Consider the following 24,157-nt stretch of genomic DNA (forward strand, 5'->3'; position numbering starts at 1 on the left):
TTTTCCAACTGTTATACAAGCAACATAATTAACTACAATGATCATAAACAGCTCATCCCACAATATGGATTGATTACCCTATTGTCGGAATGGATTCTCCTTCTGTTGACATGCGCAGAAGTTTCGAAGGGGTCTCGAATCTGTGGACATACTATAGCAGATTTTAAAAAAAATAAAAATAAAAAAAGCCTAATCATAATAAATACAGTTGTATTATACTTCCCAAGATTTGTTAAACTTCAATTCTTAGGCCTCCCACCTAACAACCCAGGCTAGCCAACAGCACCCATAGAGGAGTGTCCCTTACAAGTCTTATATAGTCTAATTTTCCACTACTGTTTCTTGTTATTGCAAGTATGTTATGTTTGCTATTACAATTTTAACATTGCATTCCTGAAGATGTTTCTGTGACAGAAACAAAATATTGAAATGATTAAACCTGCTGTTTAATTACTTATCTTTGTGCTTTAGTCATTCTAGTAAAATGTATTATCATATCTGCTCTCCAGCCAAAAGGCTGCGGGTTCGAATCCCGCCATGGGTATGGATGTTTGTGATGTCTGTGAAAATACTAGTGGTTGTCACAGTAGATGGTGTTGGTGGATTTGAGTGGTGGAGACAGAAATGTTGAGCAGGTGTCCTCCCTCGATGAGTCCTTGGACTCCCTGGAGATGTCAAACAATAATAATATAATATATTATGATTGTAAACCAGCATCTAAGCCTAATGCATGCATATTGTTTATTAATGTTGCATTCCTGAAGTTTTCTCTTTGCCTATTTATGTATTGCTGTAACTTTTGCTCTAATTTTATTTATATATAGATACTGCATTGCTTGACTTTCATGCATATTGTTTACTAGTTTGTCTTTGACTATTTATGTAGTGCTGTAACCTTTGCTGTTCTTGCGCCAATAAGCCAATCAACCAACCTAAGCCTAAATACTTGAACACTAGTTCTCCTCACACTGGTCATATATTGAAAGAAGTCCTTATGCTTTTCCTTGGATCACAGGACTACTTTTTGTGTTCCAGTTTTGCCTTTGTTATTGTACTAAATAATAATTTTTTAGGCCTGAGTATTACATTTCTCGTACACTGCTCTCTATCTCCCTCTCTATATACTTTTCTGCAGTTCCTGTGTACAGGGCCATACTTACAGTCTTCCTGAAGCAAGTAGGGCCCGAGGTGCTAGAGTGGTCTTTGGTCCTCCCTCAATAGCAAATGTACTTGTGTACTTTTTGTGTTGTAAATGGTAATAGATCTTATTCATTCATAGTAACCCATTTTACAGTCAAAGGCCACTTTATATGCTCTGGGATGTGATAGAGGATGGAACTTTTCCTTTGCAGAGTGGATCAGGGTTGCTACTTTCAGTGTCATCTGAAGGTTATATTTCTATAGTACCTTGCTATATTTTGAGGTATATTATCCTGGATATATGAGATGAGTATATAGTGTTCTGTTTCATCTTATGTGTTCAGGGAGGCGGAGATGGACGTGTAGTATTTTGTTTTGTAGGATCTGTAGACATTGGCCAAAAAGTGTGGCAGAGATAGTTGTGTTCTGTGGTCATGAGCTTCATTACTCGAAAAAACAGCCTCTATGAATTAGCATTTTGTGAGGATGCTGTACTGTTGGGATGGATGATGGTGTGTTTTTATGTAGGTATCTTCCAGCATGTCTTTTGTTTTTTGTCAAAAAAAAAAAAAAGTAAAACATTTGAAAGATGTGCAGCATAGTAAGAAAGGGCAGACAGTTATTTTGATTATTTTGTAATGGTATCTGTATTTTAGAGTGTTGGCATTAGATAAGTATCAAAAGCATTAAATTATCTTGTCCATGTGGGCCAAATGACAAATCCTTCATCCACATACCACAGCCATACTAAAGGTTTCAGAAAAGCTGAGATGAGTGCTTTGGTCTCTAAATACTTTATATGTAAATTAACCAAAGGAGGAATGGGGGGGGAGACATTGCAGTATCATTAATTTGTTTGTAGGGTTTCCCTTGCCAGACAACGCAATCCCCCTCCCCCTTTTTTTTTTTCTTCCTTTAAGCATTTAGAAATCAAATCTCTTAGCACAGCTACTTTCAAAAGTCTGGTTACACTATGTGGATAAGAGGTTTGCTATTTGGCCCCACTGATGCGATGCTTTTAATTCTATTGTAACTTATCCAAGCAACAACATCTTTTACATTAGAAAAATAATAAATACAACTGTGTGCACTTTCTTGCCACATTAGACATACATCTTTCAGATGATTTACTCTTTTTATTTTTTTGTTTTTTCATTTATAGAAATCACACCCACCCACTGGAAGATACCTGCATAAACACAGCATTATCCATCCCAAAAGTATGGACTCCTCAAATTCATAGAGCCTTGTTTGTTTAGTGATGCAGCTCATGTCATAGAACTCAACCACCTTTACCACAATTTTGGCCAATTGTTACATATCCTACAAAATAGCTAAAATACTTCATGTCCATTCTACCTCCACCTCCTCTCTTCTCCCTGACACAAAAGACCAGTGTACCACTATATCTATCCCATACACACAAAACAATCAAACCATAGTTCAAACTAGCAACCATGATCCACTCACCAAAGGAAAAGCTCCATCCTCTGTTACATCCTGGAGTGTATAAAGTGCCTTGTGACTGCATGGCCTGATACGAACAGAGAAGAAGATCTGTTAACATCTGCCTTGAAGAACACAAGAAATACATTCTCTACCATCACTGTAGTGAGTCAGGCAAACTATGCTTTGGCTTGTAATGCCTGCCAAATAGGAGAGATTATTTTGGAGTCAGTAGTTGGCTAGTGAAATACTTTCCAAATCTCAACAATTATGACAGCATTAATCTGCTAAAATTTTGGGAGATGGCCATTTTAAGATCAACTTCAATTGTGTGTGGGGGGGGGGATGCTATTTATTATACAACATTAGCTAGTATCAACTTACTTGTTCATATACATAGTTTTGCTCTTAAGATGCTGGTTTGAAATCCCTCAAAAATAAAATAAATAATCTAGTTAAATATCTATTTTAAATATTTTAATGTTGTAATACCTGGGAAAAAAAAAGAAGAAGAGATTAATGACATCTAGCACCTAAGCTTGTCCACAAGGATTTTGAAACTAGGGATGCTTCATTATGCATGGTCTTGACATCACCTCACTACTTCATCCATTGGAGCTATGTTCTTAGATATAGGTTATGATTTCACTTGTTATCAGCACCTTGAAGTTATGGCTTAGAGCGTACCTCATTGTGGGATATTCTCTCTCCTTAAACTCACTCATTCACTGACAGTGCTCACCATTCTTTCTAGTAACCCGTTCTCACTCAAAAAAAATTGAATACTTAAAAAACTGTCATTTGTTAAAATCTTATATGAACCTATCCTTTAAAATTCTCTTACTAACTTGTGTACATAAAAGAATATATCCTACAATAAAGAGCCAAGAGGCTATATCCAAGAGAATATATCCTGTTTTTCTATCTTTTTACAGAACCTTTTTTGCATTCCATTAATATATCTCAACAGTTAGTATTCCACAAACATGATATTATGTTGATTATGTGTATCTTCTCCAACACTTAATTCCCTTTCTCTTTAAACCTAACTGAGTCTTAAGAACAGTAATTCAGATGGTGTGTCATAGTGTAAGGCCTTAGTGTTGGCACCAGGGAGGCATAGCCCCCCCTAGTATATATATATATATATATATATATATATATATATATATATATATATATATATATACACAAGTAGTCAAAAGGTTCTAGACCTTATTAATAAAAATCTCTGGATGAGAGAAAGATGTTTAAAGTTTTTTTGAAATCCTTTGTACAAAAAAACTACTATACGTTAAAGATACCAAGAAATTTTTTTTGTTCTACTATACATTAAAGATACCAAGAAATTATATCGCTAATACTGATGAGACCTCAATAAAGGTCAAAACAGGTCTGGGTAGTTGCACTTCCAATTATGCATAGCATTTTACACATTCGGAAGGGTGTGTGTGTGTGTGCTTTGCATTATGGGATATATATTATTATTATTATTTATTATTATTATTATTATTACGGGTATCTCCATGGAGTCAGTAGATTCATCGCGGGAGACCCAAGCTAGCAAAACAATATCTGTCATATCTCTTCTTGAATTCATTTACAGATGAAGAGCTCACAACAAAGTCAGGCAATGAATTCCACTCATTCACCACCCTCCAGGCAAAAAACCTTGTTCTGACACCTTTGTTAACCACACTCTTCTTTAATTTCCAGAGATGACCTCTTGTTCTTCCATCACTATCACACAGCTGAAACATTTCCCCTGCATCAATCCTATAAAAACCTTTTAGTAATTTGAATGTTTCTATCATATCCCCTCTTCTTCGCCTATCAACCAATCTCTGCAATCCACAAGCTCTCAATCTATCAATGTAGGGAGCATTTTTTATATCACTCACCAACTTGGTCACTCTTCTCTGAACCCTCTCCACAGCCTCCTCATCTCCAAGGAATCCAGGTGACCAGACCTGAGCACAGTAATCCAAATGTGGAAGTATCAATGCTTTATAAAGGGGAATAATAACCTCTTTATCTCTGGATGTCAGTGTGTTCCTCAACAACCAAGTAATCCTATGTGCAATCTTGGACACCTTAGCAATGTGTCCTCTGAACTTCATCTCCCTATCTACCAATACCCCTAAGTCCCTAGCCTCATCAATCTCTTGGAGTACCTTTCCATCTATGTAGTACACAGCTGGTAATCTTTTAATCCCAAAATGCAAGACTTTACACTTTTCCACATTGAACTGACATCCATTTTCTTTTGCCCATTTTACCAGCTTATTTAAATCCTCCTGCAAACTTTCAACATCAGCTTGATTTTTTATTGCACTACACAACTTTGCATCATCAGCAAACAACTGAATATCTCCCTTTAAGCCGTTTCCTATATCATTTATATACAAATTAAACAACATTGGCCCAAGCACAGAGCCCTGAGGCACACCACTGGTCACCTGCCTCATTCTGGACTCGGCTCCTCCATACACCACCTTATGGTATCTCTCCCTGAGCCATTCCCCTATCCATATCACCAATTTAATATCCATTCCCATCTGCTCCAATTTGCGTAACAGTGTTCTATGGGGTATCCTGTCAAAAGCCTTAGCAAAATCCAGAAGTACCACTGTGTAGCCAGTTCCTTTGTCCAACTCTGATGTTATTCTATTATGGATAGTTAATAGATTGCTAAGGCAGGATCTACCTTTAACAAAACCATGTTGGCCTCTATAGAGTATCATATCCTGATCCACCCATTCTTGAATTTTGTCTTTAACCAACTTTTCCAATACTTTTACCACCACTCCTGAGATGGTGATTGGTCTGTAATTCAATACTGCAGTTTTAGAGCCACCCTTATGCAAAGGAACCACTTTGCCTAACTTCCACTCCCTAGGGACCATACCAGAGTTCAAACTTAAATTAAATATCCAGGTAAGAGGGGTTGACAATTCATTTGCACATTCACGCAACACCCGAGCTGATATTCCATCTAAGCCTACCGCAGTGTTTGCATTTAAGTTTCGCAATATATTTAATACCTCTGATTCTTTAGCTTCAATTCTCACATTAGGTATTGCTATAGGTATAGAGATATCCTCACTTGGGTGATAGACTTTTGAGAAGTGATCACTCAGTAACTCGACTATTACATCTGATTTTGTCACCTCAATACCATCAGCACCCACTAAGGTTATCCTTCCGAAGTCATTCTTCCTCTTACTTGCCACATAGCGGAAGAACTCTTTGGGATTACCCTTGATCTCTTTGGCTAAGGTCTTCTCATAATCTGATTTAGCTTTTCTTACTATGCTGGTAACCTTCCTAGCTTGAGCCTTGTACTGCTCATGGGTGTCCTGATCGCCCTTCTCCTTGTAAATTCTCCATAACATTTTCTTTTTTTGTAGTTCAAGCTTGATACTACTGCTCATCCATCTAATGCCTGCCTTGTTTGACCTCCTGACCATGGGGACACAATCTGATATTGCTTTCTTCAGATACCCGCTGATTTTATCCCAAGCACTGCTAACATCTTTCCCTTGCAATATGTTCTGCCATGGGATGGCTGCAAGCTCACTCCGAAGCTTGTTATAATTGCCTAACCTGTAGTTTCGTACATACCCCTTCTTAATAGAAAAATCCACAGATTTTGCAACCTCCCAAGTCAATACCACATGATCGCTTTCACCAACTGGAGGTAACGAGGTCACCTTACTTATGCATATAACCTCTGAACCAATAACCAGGTCCAACACTCTCACACCACGTGTCCCTTCAGTTACGTGCTGTTTCAAGTAATTATCTCGTAGCAGATGTATGAACTCCATTTCCTTTTTGCTACATGATATTTCCTCCTTCCAATTGATATCACTAATTAAAATCCCCCATATATACTAAAGCAAGTGATACAAAGTCATTAGCCTCTGTATACAAATAGCTCAGATGTGAATATACTTGTATTTCAAATGCAAAACATTGTTTTTTCTCCCTTGGGTAATGAATTAAAACCAACTATATAATTTCTTGATATCTTGAATGTATAGTAAAACCAAGATTTAAAAAAAAACAAAAACGAATCATCTTTTTCATTAAATTGACATCCGTTATGTTTTTCCCATTACTTTCATCCTATTCAAATCATCCTGCAAGCTCTCTACATCACCTTGATTAACTGTTATTCTATCCAACTTTGCATCATCAGCAAACAACTGAATATCTCCCTTTAAATTACTTCCTGTATCATTTATTTGTAAATTAAACAGCAGTAGTCCAAGGACAGAGCCCTGCAGCACACCATTAGTCACCTGCCTTCTTCTGGATTCTGCTCCTTCATATACTACTTTTTAGTATCTGTTCATCAGTGCCTCATCCATATCACCAGTTTCATATCCATCCCAATTTGTTGCAGTTTGCATAACAGAGTTCCTTTGGTAGGTATTCTGTCAGATGCCTGTGCAGAATCCAGCAGTATCATGTAGCCATTCCACTTATCCAACTCAGCTATCACTGTATTATCAAAAGTTTTTTAGATTACTAAGGCATGACTGACCCTTCACAAAGCAATGCTGCCCATCATATCCATGCATTCATGAATTGGCTTTTTAGGCATGACTGACCCTTTACAAAGCAATGCTGCCCATCATATCCATGCATTCATGAATTGGCTTTTTAGCTAACTTTTGCAGTACTTTTACCACCACTCCTTAGATACTAATTAGTCTATAATTTGCTACCACAGACTTCAATCCTCCTGTATGCAAAAGAATTATTTTTCTCTCCTTCTACCCTCTTGGGTCTTTTTCAAAACTAAGACTTAAACAGCCTAGTCATAGGCATTGCCAGTTTCCCAGGATATTCTCTTAAAACATGAGCCAATATCCCATCTCCAATCTCACAGTTGTATTTGAATTCAGATTCTGCAATATCCTAAGTGCCTACATTTCATCAATCTCTGTTCTCTCATGATACACCCTTGCAAAATGATCACTCGGTAGTTCACCAATTTTGTCTATCTCTGTTATCTCTCTTCTTTAATGAGTGCAGATGGAAGAGAGATAACAGAGATATCTCTGTTATCTCTCTTCCGTCTGCACTCATTAAAGTTATCCTTCCATAGTCATTCTTCCTCCTACTTGCCACATAACAAAAAAAAATTCTTTGGGATTTCATTTTGCCTGCTCAGCTAATTTCTTCTCATAATCTGATTTTGTCTTACTTACCATGCTGGTCATCTGTCTTATATACCTCCTCATGTGGACGAGAAGGAAGTACTAGAGCTGTTGCACAAACTATATAAGAATTCTGCAATAGGAACTGATGGGATATCTGCCTAGATGTAAAACAGTGTTCAGCTGAATTGACTATTCCCTTGACCAGGCTATATAATTGGAGTCTTAGAACAGGGAAGATTTCACAGGAATGCACCACCCTTTTGTAATGGGATTACCATATATGGTAATCCCATTGCAAAAGGGCGATGCAAAGACTGATGTATGCAACGACCAATCAGTATCTCATGAGTGGTGATGAAGATTTTGGAAAGGTTGGTTAGGGCTTGCATTCAGAAATGGATTGACAGAGAATCTCTACTTTGCAATGAACAGCATGGGTCTAAGGGAAGGTCATGTTTTAGCAACTTGCTCATCTTCTATAATAATATTACCACCGAGATAGACAAGGGGAATGGATACACCATGATACTTTTGGATTTTGTGAAGGCTTTTAACAGATTACATCATGGAATAATGTTACATAAATTTGAGAATATGGGATTGGATTATAAACTATTGGCCTGAATAAGTTGACTGATTGACAGATATTAAAAAGTAGTATATGGTGGTGGTGAATCTGCAAGATTGAAGGTAACCAGAGGTGTGCCTCAAGGATCAGTCCTTGGTCTATTATTATTCACTCTGTACATTAATGACGTTGGGAAGGATTTGACATGTGACATACAGCTATTTGCTGATGATGCAGAGTTATCAGGAGTGCTGTTGATATGCAGTATTTGCAGAATGTTTTGAATAGGCTGGAATTGTGCGGATGTGAAAATGGCTGTCATTTCAATGTGAATAAATGTAAAGTTTTAACATTTTCTTTTTTTGCAGCTCATGCTTAATGATACTAGTCATTTATGCACTTTGCTGTGTTTGGATATCCATTGTATTATATTGGTGAGGTTATGCTTGAAGAAACTGATCATGCTTAGTAATCGTGGAGTTTTAGAAAGGAGGTTGAAGTTCAAGGGGCATATAGCAAAAATTATAAATACAAATCAGAGAATAGTGGCAATGCTGAAACAAATCTTATTATTATTATTACATGACACCTCCAAGGAGTCCAAAGACTCATCTAGGGGAGGGCACCTACTCTACAACTGTCTGTCTCCACCACTCAATCTACCAACTACAGCAAACTGCATCATCTACACCAACTGGCTGACACCATCTTGACACGTAAAGATAAAGAAGTCATTTTGCCTCTGTACAAGGCCTTGATAAGATCTCACTTGTACTGTTGCATGCAGGTCTAGTTTCTGTGGTGATTCTGATACAATGGAGAGTGTCAAAAATTATATCAGGATTGTGGAATACTGATTGTGAAGACATTGAGAATTTGTAGGCTGCAGACAATAGCAAACAGGAGAGAGAGAGGGGTGATATGATTGAGACTTACAAACTTCTGAAAGGTTCATATAGGATTTCAGTTGATGGAATTTTTCATTTTAATGGAGGGTAGGGAAAGGATATGAGAGCATCCACTGAATTTGAGAATGAATGCTGTCAAGAAGGGGGTTAGAGCTAGATATTTCTCTCATAGAGAAGTGTGTCAATGGAATGGAATGGATTGCCGTTGGATGTTGCGTGTGCAAGTAGCATGAATGAATTCAAGAACAGGTATGACAGCTGGTGCGAGTAGTATGGCCTCCCTCGCTGAGTTCCTGACTCCCTGGAGGTATAATAATATACTCCCACGACATTATTTTCTTTTTTTTTTGTAGCTCATGCTTAATGATACTAGTTATCTAACTCCTACCTGATTCTATCCTCTTAACTTTGGGTGTACAATGTGATATTGCTTCCTCCAGATACCCTTGACTATCCTCCATGCACTGTGAGCAACCTTCCTTGTAGATCTTTATGCCATGGTACTGCTTCAGACTGCCTCCTAAACATATCATAATCACCAGCCTTGTAGTTCCACAGATACCTCTTCTTAACTGGAATTATTGCATGTATCGCTACCTTCCACTTCATAATTCAGAATTGAATAATTCATAATTCGAGATGACTGGAGTTCTGCTCTCATAGAATCCACCATTAAAACGGGAAGTATAAAATTACAAATTAGCAATTTCCATATTATATTCCAGGTAAGATTTAAGCATGCTTAAAAAAGTGACTAAGGAATGCTCCCTAGGCAAATAGGGACAGTCAAATCGGATCACATTAAGAAATCGTGGGGATATAATAATGATTTCTATTTGTTTTGTGGATCTGGATAAGATGTATTTAATTGGTGCCCTGCATTGGCACTAATTAATAAAATTGTTTGAATTTCAAATGTGGAATTTACATTCTCAACAGTTAACTGCCAATTAAAACATTTTGTACATATTGAGATCTCACTGTTTTTAATTTTTAGATGAAATGTAAATGGACAACAAAACGGAACCTTGCAAACTGTACTGGTGTCATCTTTCTTCTCCCTCCCTTACAGTCCAATTCTGCTGTCCAAATTTGTTCAATTTGGACAGCAGAATCATGAGACTTTAACCATTATAATCCATTCTCCTCCCCAGTGATGTGCCCGGTATTTGTCTCAGAAGGAACCTTCGGTAATTTTGGTTCATTTGGGCTGAATTGTTTAGATGACCTAAAGCAACGGAAGAAACAGTTGCAAATTTGGCCCCAAATTGTTAAACGATGTGGCCTGTAAAGATCTGCAGAGAAACAAAGGTGCTTCGCTATCTCCCTTCCATTTCATTTATTCCATTTAGTCTGAATTTCTTGGGAGACTTTTGACTGTATAAACATAATTATATTCTACTTTTGATCGAAATAATGAAGCGATGTGGCTTATAGAGGTGTGTGGAACTGAAGAAAAATTATATTTTTTTAACGTTTTTCGGACTGCTCTGGTTTATTATTTTTTTATAACTACATTTATTGTATTTGTATTTGATGCTTCATATTTGGTAAGCTATGGCTTGTTAAATACATCTCCTGGCAGAGCGATAATATTCCACTTAGAACTGGAGTTACAGTAGATTGAATGCATTAAAGGTAATGATTGTTGATATGATTAGTCAGTTATTTGGCTAAGTATCTAGCTTTAGATTCATTAGCATAACTGGATATATTTTCTATTGATTTTTAATTACTTTTAATGTTTATTTATTTTTATTTTTTGTTGGGGAGAGTTTGAGAGCTCTTTATAGCATTCTCTCCTTTCTTGTTGAGAACGTATTGTAATAGTGGTACTGTGAATATAGTGTAAGGAATGTTCCCAACGTTGATAGACTGAGAGTTTATGGATTACAGAGGTTGGTTGATAGGCTGAGAAGAGGGGGGGGGGGGATATAATAGAAGCATTTAAGTTACTAAAAAGTTTTTATAAGATTGATGCAGGGAAAATATTTTAGCAGTGGGATAGTGGTGGAAGAACAAGAGGTCATCACTGGGAATTAAGAGTGTGGTTAACAAGGGTTTTGAGGACTAGATTTTTCGCTTGGAGAGTGGTGAATGAATGGAATGCATTGGCTGACACAGTTGTGAGTGCTTCTTCTGTAAATGAGTTCAAGAAGAGGTACGATAGATATATACCGTGGATAGTTTGGGTCTCCCACAGTGAGTCTTCTGACTCCATGGAGATACCCGTATAATAATATTAGGTAGAGGCAGGGCCGTCGCCAGATTAGATCGCGCCCTAAGGCAAACAATTAAATATCGCCCCTTTTGATAAGACAAAAAAATAAGAATATCTCCAATTGCTATTTTGTTTTTTATTACAAGATAAACATTAATGCAAAACGATTACATAATAATGAACACACGCAATTTACAGACAAAAATTACTAGTTGTGGTGGTGTTGGAGGTGGGCGGTAGATGGCGTTGATTCGTAGTAGAGGTAAGGTGTAGAGACAGTTGAAGATGTCCTCCCGTGATGAGTCTTCGGACTCCTTGGAGGTATCAGGAATAATAATAATAATATTAATTAAATGTTTGCTCTACGGGGATATCGCACAATAAAACTGTTTATAAGCTCTTCTAAATTTAAATTATAAGCTATGTCCGCCTCTATCGATATAGTTGCTACACCAACCAATCTTTCTTGGGTCATTGCTGTTCGCAAATAATTTTTAATCAGTTTAAGCTTGGAAAAACTTCTTTCCGCACTTGCTACGCTAACAGGAATTGTGTTAGCGTAGCGATGGCGCCTACCGCAATATGGCTGAAATTATTATTATGTGACACCTCCAGGGAGTCCAAAGACTCATCGAGGGAGAGTGTGCCAACAGCATCTATAAACAGTTTTATTGTGTGATATCCCTTAGAGCAAACATTTAATTAATATTGTTATGTAATCGTTTTGCTTTTGTAATAAAAACAAAATAGCAATTGGAGATTTTCTTATATTTGTATCTTATAATCCATCAGTTACGATATTTAATTGTTTGCCTCAGGGCGCGATCTAATATGGCGACGGGCCTGAATACATGGCTCTATGAATGTCACATCTTTTAAAAAATGCGATCCTCCTCTTAATGCTACCAATGCCGAAGTCGTAAGCGGTTGATGGCATGTTCTCAGAGCTACCATTTTTTTTTAATTTACACCGTACGTTTTATGCAAACAGCTAGTGATATAAATATACCGTAGATCGATATATTTAAATAAAGATAGGCATTGAATGAAGCAATACTTATTTTGCGCGCGTGAACATACATAATACCGTTTCTTCATCTACATGGAAAGTGTACATTTCTTACTACCATGGTTCAAAGATGAATTTTAGGGGGAGTAGTTTTATTTTGTTTTATTGATTTCTATAATGCTTGTGGACATATTGTAGAATGTCATCGCTTTATAACATACGAGCTTATTTTCCACCGAATTAATCTGTGATACTGTTAGGTTTCACTGAAACTGGATTGTTGCAATATTATGAACGAAATCATTTAATATTAATATTTATAACTTCTTCTTCTGCAGCTTCTTCCACTTAAGTGGGGTCACTGTTGATGATGAGTCTCCTCCACATCCTCCTGTCTTGGGCTGTCACCACATCCAAGTTCTTCATCTTCAAGTCCTCTTCTACCAGCTCCCTCCATCTCTTCTTTGGCCGCCCACGCTTCCGCCTTCCTTGCACATCCATCTGCATGACCCTTCTTCACACATATTCGTCCTCCCTCCTCATCACATGACCAAACTCTCAACCTTGTCTCCTGTATCTTCGCTCCTAAGTTCGTAACTTTCACTGTTCCCCTCACATAGTCATTTCTCAGACGATCCTTTCTGGTCACACCGCACATCCACCTAAGCATTCTCATCTCTGTTACTTCTATCCTGCTGATGTTATTTTTCCTCAGGACCACATTTTCTATAGCATACTTCATAGCTGGCCTCACTACTATAATTAATATTTATGACTGTTTTGCCTATTTTCTTAAACAGTACCGTTTGTATTACGTCTTTTTATTATACTCCAATTTATTTAAGACAATGATATTTTAAAGACGTAGATAAACGAAAACTATGGAAGGAATAATTTTTGACATACCTTTGTAGAATGCTCGAGGTTGTCTTGTCTTCTTTTCGAGCAGCATCAGGAGTATAACGATAAAAATTATATAACTGTGAAAGGAAGGACACAAAATGTGGAAACTGAAATTTATGTGGAAAATCAAAGATATGCGAATTAAAACCGAATTATCAAGGATGGAATATAAAAAAATTCATTATATTCTATCTTTCTCCTGTTCCAAAAAAAAAAATAAAAAAAAAAAATTATAGATCCTTGATAATTCGGTCAAAAAAAAAAAAATCAGCTAACGCCTTTTTATTCCCGTATATACGGGAGTAGGCGAGGCCATTTAGCCCTATCTAACTTTTTGGAGACTGAGTGGGCAGTTCAATCTCCACTGGTACCCAATCAGAGACAGATGGCCCAAGGCTATCACTAATTAAGCGGTACGCAGTGAAGAGAGACGGCTCAAATGTGCCGCCATCTTGTGGTCTCTAACCCTAACACAATATATTTTAATGTCTGAAATAATGTGGGTTCTACGGTCGATTTTCTTGAGTTTACAGGACGAAAAACCCGAGTTTCCCGGAGGAAAAACCTGCTTGCCCGTGCCAGAGATCGACTAACTCGGGAACCGGCCGAAAAAAGGCTTAGAAAAATTTCCTCTAGTCGCCGACTAGACTCGAAACCAAGACTTCCTTCGTGCGGCCTAGCGGGATGGTGTGCAAACGCCACATCCACTGAGCTACAGAGCTACACAGGCTCTATTTTTTTTTTTTTTTTTTTTTTTTTTTTTTTTTTTTTTTTTTTTGATAATTCGGTTTTAATTCGTATATCTTTTCCGCATTTTTAGTTCTCACATATTTTTATCTCCACATTTTCCGTACTCCCTTCTTTTCAGTTATATTTCAATTGTTATATAATTTTTAACGTTATATTATACTCCTGATGCTGTTCCAACAGAAGACAACCTCGAACATTCTACAAAGGTAGTAAGTCAAAAATTATTCCATCCATATTTTTCGTTTATCTGTCTTTAAAATATCGTTAATGTCTTAAATAAATTGAAGTAAAAAAAAAAAAAAGCCAATGACGTAATGCAAAGGATAATCCTTAAGAAAATAAGCAAAGTAGCCACAAATTTTAATATCAATTTTAGAGGAGTAACATGGAAAATTTTCAGAAATAATAATAATTATTATTATTATTATTATTACAGGCAGCTCCATGGAGTCCTTAGACTCATCGAGGGAGGCCCAACATCTGTCAAGAACAACTATTCGACATTCACACAGTATCTATCATACTTCACCTTGAACTCATTTACAGTCATGGCACCCACAACAGACTCTGGCAGCTTATTCCACTCATTTACCACTCTCCAAGTAAAAAACCTAGCTCTAACACCCTTGCTAACCACACTTTTACCAAGCTTCCATGAATGGCCCCTAGGCCTCCCACTACCAGTCCTATTCTCAAAAATATCTTCTGAATTAATCTTATAGAAACCCTTCAGTAATTTGAATGTTAATCATATCACCCACTTTCCGCCTATCAACCAATTTCTGCAGCCCACAAATCTTCAACCTGTTCTCATAAGGTTCGTTCCATAGTCCTGCTATCATCTTGGTCGCTCGTCTCTGGATCCTCTCCACCTCCCCATCAAGAAGAAACCCTGGCACCCATATCTGGGCACAGTAGTCTAGATGGGGGTCTTATCAAGGCTCGATACAGAGGAACAATAACCTGTTTGTCTCTGCTCGTTAAAGTGTTTTTCAGCAACCAACTTAAACTCCCTATCCACCAACACTCCCAAATCCCTGGCCTTGTCAATCTCCTGGAGTACGGTTCCACCAATGTGATATACTGCTGCTAATCTTTTCACCCCAAAATGCAAAACCTTACATTTTCCCACATTAAATTGACATCCATTCTCCTTAGCCCAGTCCTCCAAACTATCCAAATCATCCTGCAAAATTTTGACATCTTGAGCATTCACTATTGCTCTACCCAACTTTGCATCATCTGCAAACAGATGCACAGTTCCTCTCAGATCCTTCCCTATATCGTTAATGAACAAATTAAACAGTAATGGTCCAAGAACAGAACCCTGTGGCACACCACTAGTCACAGGCTGTCTTTTGAACTCTACCCCAGAATAAACCACTCTGATATCTCTCTATCAACCACCCTCCTATCCATCTCACCAACCCTATATCCATTCTCATATGCTGCAGTTTACTGATTAGAATTCCATGTGGTATCCTATCAAAGGCTTTAGCAAGGTCCAGTAGAATCATTGTAAACCCGTTATCCTTATCCAGTTCAGCCGTCACTGTGTTATAGAACGTGAGCAAGTTACTGAAGCATGATCTACCCTTCACAAAACCATGCTGTCCCCCATACAGTATCCCATTTTCATCTATCCAATCTTGTATTTTCCTCTTGACTATTTTCTCCAAGACCTTGACAACAATTCCTGATATGCTGATCAGCCGGTAATTTTCAACAGCAGTCTTGGAACCTTCTTTATGCAGTGGAACTATTTTCCCCTCTTTCCACTCCCTTGGGACTAACCCAGACCCGAGACTCAAATTAAACAAAATGGTCCAAGGCAATGACAATTCTTTAGCCGCTTCTCGTACGAAATGAGCTGGTATACCATCCAATTCCCCAGATGAATTGACATTGAGGTTTTGTAATAGACTATTCACCTCCACTTCATTCGTATAAGCTGTTGGTTCTTCCATTTCTGCAATGTCACCACCTGGATGATATACTCTTGCAAAGTGCTCACTCAGTAATTCCACTATATCAATTGATTCGGTTACCTCCCTACCATCGGCATTCTTTAAAATCAATCTGCCATATACATTTTTTCTTTTATTTGCAACATATCGAAAAAACTGTTTGGGACTCTCTTTAGCCTGCATGGCTAATGTTCTTTCGTAATCCGCTTTTGCTTTTCTTACCACTTGTTACCCTCCTGGCCTGGGCTTTATACCGTTCATATGCCTGCAGGTCACCTTTCTCCTTAAATTCCCTCCACAGTTGTCTCTTTTTTTGCAGCTCAAGCTTAATGGTGTTATTCATCCATTTAATCCCTACTTGATTTATTATTCGGACTCTAGGTATACAGTCAGCCATTGCCTCCTGTAAACACTTCTTAGCATGTTCATTGCCAATCACGCGATATTGCGCGATGCGAGTTCTCACCAAACGGCCGATCACGCGTTATCGCGTGGACGTCGCTAACTAAATTTAAAAAAAAAAAAATTTGGCCACCACACGAAATTCCAATTTTCAGCTTGGCAATGAAAGTGTTAACCGCCTCCCATGCACTATCAACATGGTGCATGGGAGGCGGTTTTACATGCCATGGCACTGAACCAATCAAACTCCTAAGCTTGTCATACTTACCATCCCGATAATTCCACATGTATCCTGTCTTAATTGTCAATTACGCACCTTTAGCCGCCCCCCCCCCCAAGTCAAGACCCTATGATCACTCTCATCATTTGGTGGCAATGTGGTCATATTCGTTATAGTCAAATCCTCAGATGCAATTACTAGGTCAAGCACTCTCTAATCCCTAGTATTATCCATTACATGCTATCGCAGATAGTTATCCCTTAATAACCGCATAAAATCCAATTCTTTCCTCCCATGTGTCCTCTCCTCCTTCCAATCAGTGTTATCATAGTTGAAATCCCCTATAATAATTACCCTCCTTCCACTCATTTCTTCTATTTGCTTATGCGTACTATAATACAGTATTTAGAAATAATTTAAGATTACAGGTAACCCTCGTATAACGCGGATGTTAGGTTCCATAGAAATGCCGCGTTATATAAATCGCGTTATGCGAGACTCAGATCACATAGAAAAAGTATGGTGATGTTCCGAAATCGTTTTTTTTTTTTTTTTAATTTAATTCAGGTAATTCATGCAAGTTATGAAAATATATAAATTATGAAATAAATACATAGTATAAAATTATAAATTTACAAATTGTTAATTTACAGATTAACTTCATTGCACATAATGCATAAATGTTTTAGGCGAATTAAAATAACGTGCACATTTGAATCTTTGATAGCACGAGGATTTGAGGATCCGTTATAAACATTGGTTTTGTCATGTAATCACCTGATGCATTACTACAAAACAGTAGAGTAATTCTTTAGAAACTTTGAATCCAGGAGCTGACTTTAATTTTTCGAAATATAGATGTGTTTTTGCACCCCCCCTCCCCACTATAACCCGGATTCACCCGCATTGAACATCTGGTCTGCATTATAAATGTTTATAAATAAACTGTGAGAGCATTTTGTTTCATAAGATTTCCATCCAAGGAATTTTGTTTCGAGTGCAATCTTCTATCCAAATCATTAGAGATTTCTCTATTTTTGCCATTAGAATATTGCGTACACGAGCAACGCGCTTTGCACTTACCATTGATCCAGCAATAAACACTTTCTCGGATTTTATGTTCATTTTGTTTGTTCGAATTGTTGAATCGTTTAAATTCAAAGTAACAGCTCCTGGTTTTTCTCCATTTTTCAACCGATCCAAGATTTTAATTTTTACTTCGAGGGGAATAATTTTTTTTTTTCAATGTTGGTTTTTCCCTTTCGTTGCAGTTTGTGGCCATTACTATAATTTTATTATTATTATTATTATTTTTTTTTTACATACATAATTAATATGTAATGCTTTTTTTTTTTTTTAAATCACCAGAAAATAAAGTGCTCAGCTTGAGATTAACACACGATTTTTAATTCGCTTTCCTGGCAGAAAACGAAGACAATTTTCAATAATGCACACTTTACACGGTAAACAATTGACGTACATGCGTGCTGAAGGGTATTTTCCCCTAATATAAATTCGCTACTTATGACTACATGCGCAATACGGGCAGACACAAATTTAACGAAGATAAAATTTGATTTTTAAGTCGCACGGTCAAAAATATATGAAAAGATAAAGGGTTATTACAATGTGTAGCAGTAGCGCACCCAGAGGGGGGCCAGGGTCCCCTGGCCCCCTCCAAAGAAAAAAACACTGGAAATTTTTCCAAAAATCTTTTCCTAATTAAAATTCATTTTTTAATTAATGTTATATCGTGTCTTCTATGTCTATGCTACTTATGAATTAGCGATCATCGCAGATGCTCAGTCATAGGTCGTATGCGATGCGTAGTGTGTATTCTCAAAACGTCTACTCAACTCGGGTACCCCCCAAGATTAAATCCTGAGTGCATTACTGATGTGTAGACATTGTATTTTTTTTTTTTTTTTCTAATCGAAAACGCGTTGTATAAACCGCGTTATACGAGGGTTACGTGTATTTGAATGATGGCTTGGGGATGTCGTTCCATCACCATTTCAGTAAGAGGATCAGACAATGGAAACTGTTAATATCAGATTTTCATATAAGTAATTTTTAATAAATTTGCTGCTTTTTCGTACCCATTCGAACATATTTTGCTGAAATTCGTGACGAATAAAGTTTTTATTAGTTTCATAGGAGTGATACCGGAAATATTAACCGAGTTTGTGAATACATTTATGCATTGAAATTTGCATTAAATGTGAATAGAGAGTTTACTTGTTAGTCGCACCCAAATTAAGCTATTTATTAAAGGATAATTTTTGCAATAAATTTCATCTCTAGCTATCCCATTGCATGAATGAAAGCGGTTCGCTTTGCTTTGGCGGGTCGTTGTTGTTATTGCAAACGTCATAAAATGAAATTGCAGTGTTGGTATCGTAGTACGCATGTGTTCATTACGTCACTGCAGTCTGCCGTCTTTCGTTTTTGGCTTGTGAGAGGTTGACAGCTGAGTTGTGTAGGTTTCAGATGAAATCATCGTCATATTAAAATGAAAGATCGCCCAATTCCTGAAGTAAATAGAAATACTTTCCTTCCACGTCAGTATGGAAACATCAGTGGCCCAACATGTTGGGGTAAGGATTGGTTTTTAATCGTGATTTTCGTCATCCCGGCAGAAAGCATATAAAAGTATCACAGTTATCATCGAGCATCACCAATGTTGACACCCTTCTCCCGCCTTCCTTTTTACCTCCCGGTTATTTTTTAATGTATAGGTAGTGAAAGCATAAAGTAGTTTTTCATAGTTTGATACACTTCTGCCTTTTTATTACATTAGATAACAGAAGTTAGTAACATTTTGCCCAGTTTCATTACCATCCAGAATGAATAAAAATAAAATGACACACATTTAATTTTACAAATAGCACAGTCAAAAGAAATCGCTGAGAGGTGTTTTTTGTTTTTAAATAAATCGATTTCCAGTGATGTATTTTAAGCAGGTAATCTTGAAATTAATTTCTAAAATAACTGACTAGTATAATTTCTTCTTCTTTTTTTATTGAGATGTTTTGTAATGATAAAGAAATTTTTATAGGAGAGAAACTGCATTTCTCAGCTTTTAACTTGAATACTCCCTTAAAATCCACCTATTTTTGCTAGGAGATAAAAATTAACTCTTCAAGATAATTGTTATGTTTGTCTGGTAGAATTTTTAATTTTTTTTTTGTCAAAATTTTCAAAAAGTTGTTTGAATTTAGGAGTGAGCATTAAATTATCTTAAAAACCATTTAAGTTAATTATTTATACTTTTCATTTTTTAGTCCTAACTATGACAGGTGATAAATCTCTAAGCATTAGTATGAATAGACTAAGTCTTGATAATCTGCTCAGGAAACCAAACATGAAATTTTTTTCAAGCTATTTAATGTCTGTAATAAACAAAGGTGGTGGTGGTGGTCTCACAATAAGCAGTGAGAATCACTTACTACATGGACATTGACAAACATTGTGTGATTCAAACTCTGGAGTCTGTATATTAAAGAGCAAAGATGCTATTTACTTGGTCTACCAAGCCAACAATTTATATAACATTAAGGAAACTAAATAATGATTGCAAAATAATGATTTCATAAAGAAGCCAATCACATTTATTTTATGTAAATAGAAACATTTGATAACTTCTTGTACATAAATATCCATATTAAAATTAAATAAAGCAATAATCTTATATTTAAAATGATTTATTCTGTTTTTTTTTTTTTTTGCTAAATTTCTATTTATTTATCATTGAATGAATCCTCATATTTTTGTTAATGAACATATAATATTTTGTCTCTCACAGAAACATCAAGGATATTTATGAACTGATGAACTGGAGTTCTAAGAATTATTCTTTCCCTAATCTTTGGAAGTTTTACACAATCATATTTATTGATTTTTGTTTTTAAATCTATTCTATATTAAAAAAAAATCTTGTATTTGTATTTACTGCAATGAAGAATAGTAATTTTTTTCACTTGATTCTGTGTAGGTTGTCCAAGGTATAGTTTACCTGGCCTAACTGACCATAATTGTGGCAGTAGATATAGTTATGTTTTTCAAAATGGATGTTGACACATCCTCCAGTTTCTCTATAAAACAGTTGCAAGAACAAGAAACCTTGTATACATCTGAAACTGAAGAGGAGAGGGATGTGGTCTTTGAGAGAGCAGATAAGAGCAGCAGGCTTCCTGTAGGGTTTGGAAGCCGTGCAAAAGTTACATTTCTTTAAAGGGAATAGTAATACCATTACTGTGAACTGTATGTTAAGAGAGATGTGGGAAGGAGTAGGAACCACCATTCTGTTATTTTTATTTTATTTTTTAACACTTTAGTCATAAGCCTAAATACAAAGGAGGGAAAACTTTTTTCAGGGCCTCTTCTCAGTTGATTCTCCAGTTAGTCTATCTGATACAAACAATCCCCTTGCAGAAATTCAGGTTTATAACCAGTGGTGAGCTATGGAAATTTTAACAAAGGGCTCGCATCGTCGAGCAAAAAAAAAAAAAAAAGCCATATTTCACACAAAAACTTTTATTAATACAACTTGTGTACAAATTCCAATCAAAAAGTATGGGAGGACAATCAACCTCTAAAGGCTATCATTTTTAAACAAATATTTCATCATCTAAACATGAAATATTTGCACAGAGTCAACTGTGTTAATTTATCTTACATAAGAAAAACATTTTTTAATTATCAACATATAATAAGAATGAAAACTTTTATAATCTTTTATAAAACATTTTATTGGCTACTGGTTTTACCATATGATTGGCTACTAGAAGGGAGAAGGATAAAGATAGTGTTGTGACTTTTTCTTATCCTTTGTCTTTACTATCCTCTCGACTCCGTCATTTATGTTATTTCCTTTTTTTATCTTGTTTGCTATTTCTTTACTTAATTAGTTATTTACCCTTTATCTACCCTTTCTTAACTAATCCAATATTCTATCTTTCTTAAATTCAAAACTCGTCTAACACTGTACCTTACTTATACACATTTATCCCTTATAATTTAAACTCTACAATCAAATATTCTCTCCTTCAGTGCTTTGCAGTCCTATTGGCCTCTCTATGTCCTAAACAAACAATCTGAAGAAATTCACCCTATAAGTATTGACACATTTATTTTTATGCTGCACCAAGTAATACCTAGGTAGAAAGGATTCTTGTGAACCCTTTAGAGAGTTAATGATTATTTGATCAAGCATAAATTTATCTCCCCCCGCTTGTCCTTTTCTTTCTTACAGTCGCGGCTTACTTATTGCATTAGTATTCATGGGTTTATCCCGCTTAGTTCGTTGTTATTTTTATGAGTGGTAGTTTTGAATTCATATAATATAGGCAGATCAGGCAAGTACATGAATGAAACAATTTAATTAGCTTTAAGGTGATACACTATAATACATTTCAAAACAGGATAATATGGTTGCACTCAACTCAGATCACAAGCTCTAATTAACTTGTACTTATCACACATACACATACTAAATCTTAATAACCTTAAATACAATCATAAAGTAAAATTCATAGATTATCATTAAGCCATTCGGACACATGTGGCTATCAGTGAACACATCAGCACAATTACACTTTTAGTTTAACATAATCTTGTATCTATTCGGCCTCTTGGGCAAACAATTCTTAACACTGTCTCGGACACGTATCTAGTTGTAGGCTACTCTTACAGTTCTTTAAGTTCAGTCCAATTTAAACATTCACACAGGAAATTCACTCTCTTCTTACAACTGGAATTGGTATTTCAAAAGTCTACATTACCATTTCTGTCCTTGAACTCTTAAAACTTGTTCCCGCCTTGTCTAACCATTAAGGCCTTCAAACGTAATCGCTTTGGAGGATATCTTCCGTAGATCTGTGCGAGTAGAATCTCCGAGGGAAACATGGGAGGTGGCACGGTAACGTCGCCTTGAATAGACGGCTCAATTTTGTCCCTCCGTCGTACGACAACATCACAGCTATCCTAGAACATAGCTTGGCCCAATACGAACGCTACGACGGACGAACTAAGTGCCTTTCGCGACTGGCCAGGGACTTCCCTCCTACGATGAGCGGGACCACTCCGAGAGATCAGGAATCCAGGAAGAAGAAAGATCTCGAATCTTCATGCTAGGCCTTTTTGTTTAATTTTCTCCTCTCGGTAAATCTCGATATTTGCGATACGCGCCAACTCGGTGTCACGTGTGTCCACGTCAATCTCATTAGCTCCCTCTATTATCTTTTCCACACGTGTGTCTGCCTCCTATTCCTGGAAGACGCTTAGGTTTCCCTTTGCAATACTTTCATAATGCAGGACGGTAAAAGTGACCCTTGAACCCTGACTCACAGGCTTTACTATTTCAGTGCAAGAGGCTTGCTTTTCAAATAGATTTTGCCAGCTTACATGGATTTCTATTATCAGGCCCATACTTAATACAGATTATATTTAAACACTTTATACAATTTTATACAATTCCTTAAACTTTATCTTGACTTGTATTCACAAACAACTTATTTTTTCTATTGCCAACGTTCCATGTTCTCTGCCTGAGTAGAATTAATGTTGTGACCTGAATATTTTAATATAAACTTTTTAATGCTTATTCAGGACACAACAATAGCGCATGCCCTTATTTTATTTTCAAACTTGGGTGCATTCGTTATAGAGGAATTGAAACAATAATTCCAAATAATCTATACACTGCCGAATAGACTAATTTTTTTTAGGTTACCATATGAGTTTGTCGCTTAATATGTTTGAAAAAAAAATTTTTTTTTTGAAAAAATAAAAAAAGTAAATAAGAAGAACAAGGAGCTCGCAAATTTGAGAAAAATTTAACAAAGGGCTTGCGCGAGCCCCTTATAGCTCACCACTGTTTATAACTCTGCAACTAATAAACATTGACCATAGAGCTCACTCTGTTTCAGACAACAGTATAAGTATTAAGGTTTAGGATCATGAGATGGTGTCAGTTATCTGCCATACTTCTCTTCTGGTATCTCTAAAATAGATGCATTGGGGCAAGAATAAATTAAAAAAAAAAAAAATTACTGAATCTGTATAAGTTTTGAGACCCATATAGCACTTAGTTCATCTAAAGGTGGAAACAGGTTGCACTGATTTTCTAAAACTTAGAATGAAAAAGTCAACTCCCTTGGGGAATAAAAAAAAAGGTGTTTTAATTTATTTATTATTATTATTTTTATTACTGAATTTGTATGAAATTTTGAGGCCTGAGAAATTCTAAATGACCTGTGATAGTCATACTTTGAGTGTAATCAGTATATTCCACTATTAACATTGGGGAAACATCCATGCGCATTCCCTTGTTGTAACACTTCCATTCAAATTCCAGGCAGGTATTTTCTTGTTTAAAAACAAGAACCAAACTTTGGAGATATATTGGCTGACTGAAGAAAACATTGATTCAGCCACTGTAGCATGTGG

At 36.4% G+C, this 24,157-nt stretch overlaps 1 protein-coding gene across 2 annotated transcripts in view; it reads left to right on the forward strand.

The window, feature by feature from the left end:
* The window catches only part of LOC150096375 (uncharacterized), a 180,355-nt gene that overhangs the window by 31,422 nt on the left and 124,776 nt on the right, over window positions 1–24,157 (forward strand). The window contains exon 1 of one of the 2 annotated variants that reach the window (XM_090408888.1): window positions 19,176–19,305. The exons of the other annotated variant lie outside the window; for it this stretch is intronic. Coding sequence (XP_090265014.1) covers window positions 19,221–19,305 — 85 coding nt within the window. The 5' untranslated portion in view covers window positions 19,176–19,220. Of the gene's footprint in view, window positions 1–19,175; window positions 19,306–24,157 lie in introns of those variants that run through there. 2 annotated transcript variants of the gene reach the window in all.

This window comes from Typopeltis vanoorti, chromosome 19 (genome assembly GCF_054136105.1).
Source record: "Typopeltis vanoorti isolate ZY-2024b chromosome 19, IOZ_Tvanoo_1.0, whole genome shotgun sequence".
Classification (NCBI taxonomy): Eukaryota; Metazoa; Arthropoda; class Arachnida; order Uropygi; family Thelyphonidae; genus Typopeltis; species Typopeltis vanoorti.